Here is a 12,601-nt window from a genome sequence, read left to right on the forward strand (position 1 = left end):
ATGGCCAACAGGTACATGAAAAGGTGCTCAACCTCACTAATCATCAGGGAAATGCAAATCAAAACCACAATGAGATACCACCTCACATCTCATAGGATGGCTATTATCAAAAAGATAAGAGAGAATAAATGCTGGTGAAGATGTGGAGAAAAGGAAACCCTTCTACACCGTTGATGGGAATGTAATTTGGTAGAGCCATTATGGAAAAGAGTATGGAAATTCCTCAAAAAATTAAAAATAGAACTACCATATGATCCAGTGATACCTCTTCTGGGTATATATCCAAAGGAAATGAAATCAGTAACTCAAAGAGGTACCTGTACCTCCATGTTCATCGTAGCATTATTCAATAGCCAAGACATGGAAACAACCTAGGTGTCTGCTGACAAATGAATGGATAAATAAATTGTGCTATATACATACAACAGAATTTTATTCAGCTTTAAAAAAGGATATTCTGCCATTTGTAACAACCTGGATGAATCTGGAGAACATTATGCAAAGTAAAATAAGCCAGACACAGAAAGACAAATACTGCATGATCTCACTTATATGTGGAACCTAAAAAGTCAAATATATACAAACAGAGAGTAGAAAGATGATAATCAGGGACAGAAAGGTAGGGGAATTGGGGAGATGTTGGTCTTAGGTTTCAAAGTTATGCTATGTAGGATGAGTATGACTAGAGATTTAATGTACAGCATGATGACTATAGTTAACAATACAGTATTGAATACTGGAAATTTTCTAAGAGTAGATTTCAGGTGCTGTCATCAGACACACGCACAAAAATAGTAACTATGTAAGGAGATGACATATATGTTAATTAGCTTAATCATTTCACTGTGTATATGTATGTCAAATTTCATGTTGTAAACCTTAAATACATAGAATTTTTATTTAAAGAGATTTTGAAAGTTTTCCTCTAGTCAAATTATTCTCAATTTCATCACCTGTTTCTCTATGAAAAGATACATTATTAGCCATAATTTTTTTTATATCTTATATGTGATATTGGAGGTTTTCTGATCTTTAACCCCATGTCATTCAAAAATATATCATGAGGACCCTTGAAAAACTTTTTAACCACAGGGTTTTAATAGTATTTTTTTTTAAATGAGGCTCTAAATTCTACCTTACATAATTCTCTTTTTCATTAAAAAAATTATCTTTTCTCTCACTCATTTCTTCAACAAAAAGCTACAGTTTTCACTTTAATTATCTATTATAATAAAAGTGCCCCAAAGACATAAACTCCAAGGCGCCTTATACTATACTTCTCATGGAATTTTGCCACCTGCTTCACTGAGTACAATCTCAAACATGGTTATTCTTCCCATCACCCTTAAACCCTAAGCCTAGTGTGACCTTTAACCGTTGCTTCCCTGAAATCGCTCGTTTCAGCTCCTGCTTTCCCCATAGTGGACAAGCTCTGAGAATGTGAACAGCCATGATATCTGCAGCCTCCTATTATTTCTTCTTGAGAGAAATTTTATCTTTAAAAGTGGCAGAGGTATTCCAATGATGCTTCGTGAATACAGGTTTCTTCCAATTCAGGGCTGACGTAAACTGAATGACCAATAGGTCTATCTGGATGCCTAATAATTAAAATGAACTGCCCTTTTCTTAAGAGAAGTAGTGCAAATTAAATGCAAATCTTGCTACTTTCTCCTATCCACCACACAGGGAGGAAACCACATCAGTTTTTTAAATGATCATATGCAATGGAGATGTTATATCACCAATATTTTATGGATAAAGAGACATTTTAGCCGACTTATAGCCACCTGAAGAATCATAAAAAATGATACATTCATTTTTCAAATTCAATTGAGGTTTTTATAGTTTGGGGTTTTTTTAGTAATATGCATGAGTTTTTCTCTTTCATACTTCAGTTTTTTCATTTCTTTACTGAAGGAAAGAAAAAATAGCTATTTTAATAGCAACCTGAATAACCAATAGGTCAATAAGAACAATGGCAAGCGTCAAATCAAATGACTATTAACCATACCTTAAACAGAATACACTTTTACTAGAGTTTCAAACACTAAGGAAGCAAGAATCTTTAGGCCTTTTTTTTTTTTACTTTTTACCTTTGAATTTGTAAAACAACATTATGGAGTGAACAGCATAACAAAGGGTGAACAAAGAAGCATTTTTTTTCAGAACCTATCCAACTCAATTAGAATGAATTCCACCACCTGCCACTGAGATTTGAATGTGCTTTTCCTCAAAGATATCAGGTTTATAGGCCTTGAAAAATCCTGAGGGCTATCACATAGCCAACACCAAAAAGTATGAAAGAAACATCCTTTAAGTACTTATACTTTTTGCTATTAAAAAAGCCACTTTCAATAAACACATGTCATTTATGAAATATGCATTCCTTGAACACTTACAATGTACTCAGAATTGCATCAAATTACGTAAGATATGCGAGTGGCCTAGACAATGTGGTTCCTATGGGAAGAAATTCAAGTCCAGGGCCATAGAAGAATTGACCTCATGTATGCGCCAGATACATTACAAACACGGTTCCATGTAATTGTGAAAATATTTTTTTCATCATAGGTAATAACCTTACTTGACAGTTGAGGAAACAGACGTTTAGAGATGTGATGTAACTTGTCCACAAAAACTAAGATTATTACTTAGAAATTTTCTTGCTATGGGCTTCAATTTGAAAATCCTTGAAGGACTAAGTGGGTATTTTTTCAATCTATATTTTTTGAAATTCTATATTTGAAAGGATATTTATATGTTATGGCAAGTTTACATAAATTTTAAAAAATTGAACACACGCATATATTTGTCCATTATGCATTATTATATTTTGTGTATTATTTAAAATATATACTACTATGTATGATTTCCCATATATTTATGAAGTTATTGATGAGTGAAATTAGATAACTTAAAATCAGTAAAAGGGATAATTCTACACTAATAAAATAAATATTCTCAGTTATAAATGCTTACTTTTAAAGAACAAGTCTGGGAAACATGAGTATGTGTGTGTCTTTGGTACCCATGGTGTTTTTACAGGCGTATAGAACATACACCTGGCCATGTTTGTTCTTTCCATTGATGTGACATCAAAGGTCACCAGGGAAAATGATGAAGCTTCTGGAATCTAAGTAACTACACTGAACTGTCCTGCTTCCTCAATACCTTGGGAATAGAATCTCCCACCAGAATCCTGAGTAGTTTATGATCTAGATGAAGGATACAAATGAATCACAACAGCGTGAGACATAAGGTAGCAGAAGGTTTTTGCTCCTAGATGGTGCTCAAAGGAGGCAGTGTTGTACAGTGTTTACATAGGATGGGAAAATTCTACTGCGGACTTCGTGAGAACCGGAATTTTGGAAGAAATAATTGACATAGCCTGGGAGAGATAAGAAGAGACAGAATTTTACGTGTGTTAACATAAGTCAAATTCTAAAAATAGAGAATTGAAAGACAGGAGCAGGAGAGCAAATGGGATACCTGGACAAAAGGATTTCTGTTAAGTTAGAAGATATAGATTAGTACAACTAACATTCAGATTACGGCTGAAAGCAATATAACTCTACCTCTTTATTTTTAAGCCATTTTAAACTCCACAAAAGTTATTTAAATTTTTTTTCCAGTAAAATAATATAATTTCTGCATGTGCAAAAGATTTAGGGAGATGGGTTACATTACTAAATGCTGTCAAATACAAATGTATGCTTAAAATAGCAATGTTGCCTATTATAGTTAATGTTTGTGGATAATTTTACTTTTGCCTAATGTGCACATTAACTGCGATTACAAGCAAATGATGAGTAAATATATAGATATAAAATACTCTTGAAGAAAAATGTGCAGTTATATGACTCCCAACACACATTGTAAGTACATATTTTGCTTTACATTTATTTCAAAGACTTCTCAAAGTTAACACAGCATAATAATAATAAAAGAACTCTCTAAAATATTTAACATGCTGAATTGGAAATAATAGGTTTGGAAGGATTATTATTGACAGGAGAAATGTCTTCAGTTGCAGTTGTCTGGTTGAGCCGGCAAAAACAAATGGAGACCATTTACCTTCAAAGTGGTTATTCTTCTGTAACTCTGGCTATGAAACTATAAAAATTGGCATTTTCTACAAAGAGGTCCAGGATGAAAATTCCACGTGAAAGGTACCGATAGGACAATTCTAAGTAGACTTGATACACAGACTGAAGTTACCAAAGTTCCTATACAGACTACCTTTTCTGAAAAGAAAACAAAAGTTACTATCAATATCAAATGAAGCAAATATATGTTTATGTATCGATTACCTATGACTAGTTAGTGAAATTAATACTGGACTAGATTAGAGCAAAATTCACAGAAGTTCAGGGAAATATCACACATTTTATATTCCAAAGTGAAATGCAATCGTCTAAATAGAACTGTTGTTGTCTTTTTGGGGTTTTTTTGGTAAACTACCATTATGTAAAAATTGAATAAGTGTGTTTTTTCAGGTCATTTTGCTTCATGAGCCTCTTGCTCAGTAGATGGTGAGCCCACCTGGAAGAGGTGACTATTCCTCTCAAAATGTAAATCCGGAGACATAAATTTCACAGAACATTTATTTTAGTTTGCACTGATGTCAGGAAATAACAGGTACTAGCAAAAAAGCTTTCTATGGGTTTGGTTTCTTCATTTACTTGCTTTGTTTCCATGTGGACCAGCCCAGGGTGGGTATGCTATTTTCTGGAAACCAAATAGCTCCAGTCACACATATACATTCCACCAGTCGCAGGTCAGTGTCGCTTATTAGGATTGATCCAGAGGTAGGGGCTACCTCATTCCCTGTAATGACTCTACATAAAATATGACAAAATAAAATATCCCTCTCCCCCTCCCTCCAGGTTCATGGGATTTAATACAAAAATCCCCATTTCCTTCACTTGCTATATAAATACTCCCTGCCGGTAAGCAAGGAAGAAAATTTAAAAATAAATAACATTGATTAATTCCAAATTTGTCCAAGTATATTGGCCTCATATTTAGTTACTTAGAAATACTTTCAAATAACACGTATAACATGGCCACGAATTTAAGAACTGCTAAATAGCTTCATTTGCGCCCCTCCCTGAAACAATCTAGGTGGGTTCTAGCCATCTCTATAAAATAAGTATCGTATGCAGATTTATTCTCTTACAGAAGAAATAACAATTTACGATTTTATTTAATAAAGAATTAATTGTATCCTTCATGGATGATTTCATAAATTTTGAATACATGTCTTTGACTTTGATTTTAAGGGCGCAATGAAACGTTAAAGGCAACATAAGCTTCCATAAATATAATCCAACCAGCCTGTGACAACAAAAGCAGAAGGGAGTATTTCAAACTCTTAGAAGTTGGTATGCTTGGCACACGCTCGCTACTCTTATATCCTATGGCTATTAGGCGTGGAAACTTTATATGGAATATCCATTACTCATTCCCTCTGCTCTAAACACACAGCCTGTCAGAAAAATGCACTGGGGGTGTGTGTGTGCATGTGTGTGAGTGTGTGTGTGCGCACGCAGGGGTGGGGGTTGTGCAGAGGAAGCCAAACTTAAAAAGCAGGAAAAGGGAGAGACAAGTAAATTCACTGAAGATTTACACCTTGTTTTCAATGGCTTCTTTCATTTAATTTTCCATGACTCTTTAAATTAGCAAATACACTGGACTCAGGAAGAAAACACATGGGGAAAAACAAAAAACAAAACAAAACAAAAAATAGTGCAAATCCCTGTGACTTGTACAATAGCTCTTATGTGATCCTTGTGTTTGAGGATCTGAATGAACTGTGGTCTGGTTTCCATTAGTCTCCATCTGGAGCTGTTGCCCGCTTTGTTCAGCAATTTCTGGTCATTTGGGCCTGATGGTGACTGTTTCGTTTTATGTTGCCATATTATACAGAATGAAAGCTGCCGCAGCCACCACCCAAGAAAGAACAATCTTGAAAACGAGAGGTTATGTTGAAGGAGTTCCCCATGACCCCTTCTGGAATAGAGAGTGAGTGTGTTTATCTGGGTCTGCCTACTGTACATAGCTTAGAGGGCGTGGGTGAGACACAGGAGGGAACAAAAGCCTTTCTTTCAGATGCTAAGATAGAGTAAAAGCCCAGAGTTGGGTTAATACATCAAGGTTAATTTTGTAGCCTTCCTTTGATCTCTAAGGAGACTAACACACGTACTTTCTCAGACCTCACTAAGCACTAACTCGCAGATAATATGCTGCATGTGCAACAGCTCAAGAAAAACTGAATTCACATCACATCTTTAAAAACAAAATAAATAAATCCTGTCTTCCTGATATTTGGTTTTAATTGCATAGCCTTCGTCTGGAGGCAAAGTTGCAAAAGATTCAGAACGAAGCATCTTGGAGAAGGCCAAATCCAATTTGCATTCTCTAATGACAGGCTCAATGCTCTTAGTGATTTTGTTTGCAAAAGCCACCTCAAACACCCTTTCCTATCTTTCCTTAAGAAAGCAATGGTCAAGAAGAACTCAGCTTCTGTCTATTACATAAAGAAGGAAAGTGTAACATTCTCTCCTATTCATTGCTATTTTCATCTGACATTATTTTACAGAAACAAAGAAACATATAGGTATATGTTACTCAGATTTCATAGAAAAAGCAACTAAAAAATATATATAATTGAAACCTGCTCAATTTTTCCAAAAGCCGTTTTTGCTCTTTTTTTTTTTTTTTTACCTGAAAAGACAACATACCACATTTGGAGAAAAGTAAAGTTAATAATAATCTATCACCCATATTCCCACCGAATAATTTTTGTTTTGCTTGATATTGCCAGTATTTTGTAGGACAGCCAATGTGAGGTATTGTTGATCATTATGCATCTATTAACTCATTTTACCATTGAGTCAGGCCCTATTATTCTTATCATTTTATAGATAGGGAAACTGAGGCACCCAGCAAAGTTGAGTAATCCACCATAGGTTACACAACTACTAAATGAAGAAGCAGTGTTCAAACTAGGCAGTCTGGCTCCACCACAGGCATAACCATTAGCAATACTGACTCTTCAATATTTATATAACTCCTTATTTATTGTATACTTTATTTTATATTCTTCTATATTCACTGAATTTCCCATAATAAACATTTTCACAGTTTGACATAATTTAGTCCTCTTGACTATCATTGTAATGGCTACATAACAATTGTATATGTTCCATAAGCCAGAATTAGGATGTTTCCCATATTTGTTCCAATTTAGAGAATGAAAGAGTACTAAGAGTGTGCATATATACACAATTTTTAAATATATCTGAATAAAATAGTTGGGACAACATTCTCAGTGGAATTACTGTTATCAATAGTATGTCCTTTATTGCTCTCTCTGTACTGATTTTTTAAAAGGCACTACCAATTTACCATGCTACTAATAAAAGATGGATGAACCAGTTTCACAGTAACCAGCACTGAATGGCCTGCATGTTACAATGTTTGCTACCTGAGTGGATATAAACTATCATTGCAAACTGCTTTAATTTGCATGTTTCCAATCATTATCTAACCCACCCTGAGGACCATATTCTTTTGTAGCCCTCCCAAGTGTTTTTTTTTCCCCAAAACATCCCTTCTCCCACTGGACCTAAAAGTGGAGGAGTCCTCTGTACTCCTAACTCCATATGATTTCCCTCCTAGCTAAAATCTCCAATTTAGAATCATAAATCATAAATCATCGAATAATAGAATCATAAAATTTTATGATCAATGAATCTTCATTTCACCATGGTCTACAGACCCCTGGTATTGTTTCTCCTATTTCTCCACAAATAGCTTCTAGATCAGTCACTTTTTCCAATTCTACTCAAGCTTCAACTCTCGGCTATTTCAATGAATATTTAGGTTGTTGTTTCACTGTTTTGTCTTATCAGTTCTTTGAACTCCTCGATGGTGTCATATCTTGCAGCCTCAGTAACTTGCTCTCACAGTCGTCATTAACAACTATAAATAATTTTCCATAAATGTGATTGCTGTCTCTTCCCAACAGTACGTAGTTTTTACTTGTGACCATTTCAACGGCCATTTTTCTGAAAGGAAATACTCTAACTAGGACTCAGAATGTCACTAAAATAGTGTTTTCCTCAAAACATGAAAGTGATAGTGGTACCTTTGTGATCACAAGTGCTTACTTTTAGGGTACCTCCCCAATGCGCTTCATGAAGGATGGGATTCCAAGTCACTACTGCTATCAACAGGCTCCAAGTGCTCAGGCAAGAAAAGGCAACTGGAGGCTTTTATTTGTCCAGAATGACCACATGATCACCTCTCTTTCTTCAGATCACCCTCAAGGCAGAAGGACTAACAGCTCTCTGCCCTCCCATAAAGTCATCTTTAGCTGCCCTTCTATTAAATGTGGTTCTATGGTCTGTCTGTTCCTTCCTTCCTCCCTTTCTCTTTCTTCCCTCCCACCCTCCCTCCTTTTTCTCCTTTTCTATTTATCAGTTCGTGTTATGTTTGAGACCAGTAGTCTCCAAACTACTTTTTAAGTCCAGATTACCACGAATAAAAATATTTCGGAGTAGTGAACCCAATATTTACATATTTATTTGTTTAAAACATATGCATTTTAAAATTATACTTATATACATTATAAAACACACGCAGAAAGTTGATATAAAAGCAGCGAGATATGTTCTAATATTTTCTTCTGGTTTCCCCATTAGACAGTCATGCATTCTCCTCTAATATTCCACTTTGAAGAAGTTTTCTAGATTACATAGGTCATGTCTTCATTAAAAGTTTCTTTGGAGAGAGACAGAAAATTAAACATGAAAATGTGGATAGGAGTGTTAGGAGTCAAGGTAAAGATACCTACAATATTTGTCCAGACTCGCACCCTCACTACTAAGAGATAATTGCCTATGGAAACTTAACAACCCATTTCAGTTTCATCTCTCATTCATCAAACCTTCACAAATATACAAGAGTACAGTTTTCCAGGGTAGCAATTTATACTTTTGCTGTCACCAATGTTCTACAAGAGATATCTGCATTCTTGAGCAAAACTATGCATAGTAAATGATCCCTTCATATCAACCACTCCAGTTATCAGACATGTAATAAGATCTAATGAGGTGCACAGGTGTTGCCTGCATGTGAAGCGTTTGTTCTTCTCATTGCTGCTCAATCAATATTATTAGCTGCCCGAGTTGGATGCGTCAATTTTCTCTGGTTGTTCCTATAGATGTTTTTACCCAAAAGACATCGGAAATAGATTGGGCATGTCTAGAAGCAATAGTATTAGTACTCTAATACTTCTAACATACCATATGATCCCCACAGGTCAAGAGTCAAAACTATCCCGTAGTCATGACCCAGCTTTGTTCATATACATTCTCCAAGATTCAGTTTTCAGCTGCCCACCCATCCCCCTTCTACAACTTATCCTTTCATGTTAGTATCTAGTCCCTTGATTTCAGTCTCCATCTGTAGCTCTGAGCTTTCTTGTTGCTTCCTCTTTGACCTCTCCTACATGGATCCCATGCCAGGACCTCTAATTCAGCATGTCCAATGCATAACTCATCACCTTCTCCACAAAACCTACTACTACGACTTCTAGACTTCTTACTTCAGTAAGAGGTGCAGCCATCTTCCCCCATCATGAAAGCTCAACCTCTAGGCTTCATTTTGTGCATCCCTTTCTTTCACCTTTATAGAGAATACACAATACTATCTTTGAGAATTCTCCATTTCCCTAACAGTGCCTGGGGGACTTGCCTCATTTTCCTCTTGATCCATGCATTTCAAACCTACATGGTTTTTTTCTACCTCTGGTTTCTCACCTTTGTAATTTTATTTCACTCATCTTTGCCAAAATATCTTTTCTAAAACATAGACAGAATCATATCATGTCTGCTCAAAGAACTATCAAGGGTTGCATACAGAATGAAGTTCAAAATACCCAGGATAACTTTTTTGAAGCCTCCAAAATCTTGACCTTTTCCTTCTTTCTACCAGTATCCTTACCTGTGCATTTTCCTTTTCCAGTTATAGTGGCCAACTCAATTACATTCTGAAACTCTTTCTCCTAAACACCAATATTCCCCAAGCCCATCCGTTCTGCCTTGCCTTTATATGAACTTCATTCCCAAGAAGAAATCTCCTTATTCCCTTTTCACAGCATTCTGTGGATATCTCTATTATAGTTATCTCTGTTTTATTCTCATACATATTAAGCTGATATACTGATCCTAAGTACATTAGGATTAGTTTCTTAGTTTTTTTGGTGGTTTCCTTGTCAACTAGAAATTGAACTATTCAATGACAGAAACCATGTCTTATTATTTTTTGACTTGTAGTATCTAAATACCTAGCACATTTGTGAGTTTATAGAAGACATGGAATGCTTTTTTTTTTAAAATTGCTGAATTGAATCTGACTACCATTACCCAAATAGGCTAGGCTATATCTGCAGTATATGAGGGTTCATTCCTGAAACTTTTGCACATTATATTTGTATGCAAAATAGGGGCAGAATTTAGAATAATCTTGGCCCTCCCAAACTTCTTAATGTAGGTATTATAAAAATAAAAACTGGATTAGAAAACAACAAATAACATATGATACACGAAGCATTCCAATTTTCCAGTAAGAACTGAGTCATGCAAGAGAAACCATATAGATTTCACAAATAATTTAACGCAACCCTTAAAAGAGTATGGGATTCCCAGGCATGAAGAAACATGGGGCATGGATATAGTCAAATAGCTTCAGGGGCCGGCCCCGTGGCCGAGTGGTTAAGTTCGCATGCTCCACTTTGGTAGCCCAGGGTTTCACTGGTTCAGATCCTGGGCGCGGACATGGCGCCACTCGTCAGGCCACATTGAAGCAGCATCCCACATGCCACAACTAGAAGGACCCACAACTAAAATATAAAACTATGTACTGGGGGGATTTGGGGAGAAAAAGGAAAAATAAAATCTTTAAAAGAAAAAATTGCTTCAGAAATACTTCTAGGAAAAAAAAAGAAGCCTTAATAAGATACCCACTCTGAGATCCCGTGAAATGCTTACAGCTGAAGCTTAGACACAGTGGGCCCATCAGTAAATTCACTCTTAGTCAAGCAATGCTGCTAAAGCTTTAAAGAACAGATAAATTAAAACATGTTTTGTATGGGGAAGTTTTCCCCAGAGTTCCTCTTTTTTATATAGGAAATCAATTTGCATCACTGATGATATCATTCAAATCAGACAACCCAAAGTTATTAGGAGGTAATTTAGTTTTATGCTGAAGCAATTTGATACTTGTTCTGATTTGTGATTTTCATTTTGTTTGTTAATGAAAAAAATTAATGAGCAATGTTACTAGAAATACAACTCATCAAAGCCTCGACGTTATTAAAGAGGTTTGCCATATACTGTACATTGTAATCATTGTGCAGCTGGTGCCTGGACCTCTGCGTTGGAGGAGCCATCAATGGAACGGCATAGGCAGGAGCTCAGGGTGCAGATGCCCTTACACATACCTTTGCATTGATTCGTGTTTTTGTCAAGAATTGCCTTTGTGGATACAATTTTTCCATACCTGAAAGAGAGAGAGAAAAAAAATCCATGTTATTGTAGCCCAATAAAGGCACTTAAAACACCTTAATGAACATCGGTGCACACACAATTGAGCAGAAATAAACCAAGAAAACAAGCTCTGAACACCCATTTCACACCTGGATGATCTCTTTTCACCAGTTCTTCTTTATAACTGGAGAATGTGCTTCCCTACGTAATTACTGGGTTGAGCCTTCAAAAATAAACCTGTCAGGCTGTCATAGGTGGCTGAAAGGGTATTGCATGTGATTGTGATCAAAGTAAATCGCACTCTGTGGATTCATGGAGAAAAGCAAGGACCTTGGCGCCAGGCTGAACAGGGCTTGCATCCAGCTCTGGCGCTTACCTAGTGTTGTAACCCTGAGCAATTTAACATAACTTCTTCAAGCCAGTTTTTTCATCTGTAAAAAGAAGAATTGTAATAATCACCTTTTAGAATTTGGAGAATGTTAAACTGAAATGTTGAGGTTTTCTAACAGTGATTCTAGAATAAATGGGACGTTTTTTTTGCTACTAAAAATATATTATACTGTAAGTTAATTGAGGATAGGACTGAGTTTTGTATTCTCATTTCCTGGTACCATAGGTAATAGAAGCTCAACAAATCTTTGCTAAAATAACTGAATGATACAGGCCATCCAACAGTAGTTCATTTATAACAAAGTTTCTACCGTAAATACCTATATACATCATCAATATATTTATTATTTTATCATCTCTTGCAGAAGACCTAACCTAGGTTTTGTTTTTTAAAAGATGGGCAATATGAGGAATGAAATTCAATCCATTTGAGTCCATTGCCAGAGGTGTAAACAATGGGACTGAAGAAGATGACACCTAACACCCTGTCCTTCTTCAGGATTCTACAAAGGAGGCTTTTGGATTAACATAATAACATGAAGAAGCTATAATACAAATTCAACCGCCAAGTTTATTAACAATGCAAATTATGTTCAAGATTTCAGCCATGGTCATAAAATATTTAGCAAGTTTTCTTTTAATTCTTGTTCCTGAGC

At 35.7% G+C, this 12,601-nt stretch overlaps 1 protein-coding gene across 10 annotated transcripts in view; it reads right to left on the reverse strand.

Annotated features, from left to right (window-relative positions):
• RBMS3 (RNA binding motif single stranded interacting protein 3) overlaps window positions 1–12,601 on the reverse strand; it is a 1,256,175-nt gene that overhangs the window by 443,284 nt on the left and 800,290 nt on the right. For all 10 annotated transcript variants that reach the window (XM_070575925.1, XM_070575921.1, XM_070575924.1 and 7 more), the window contains one exon: window positions 11,510–11,568. In XM_070575925.1, coding sequence (XP_070432026.1) covers window positions 11,510–11,568 — 59 coding nt within the window. The remainder of the gene's footprint in view (window positions 1–11,509; window positions 11,569–12,601) is intronic.

Source organism: Equus przewalskii, chromosome 15 (genome assembly GCF_037783145.1).
Source record: "Equus przewalskii isolate Varuska chromosome 15, EquPr2, whole genome shotgun sequence".
NCBI classification, from domain to species: Eukaryota; Metazoa; Chordata; class Mammalia; order Perissodactyla; family Equidae; genus Equus; species Equus przewalskii.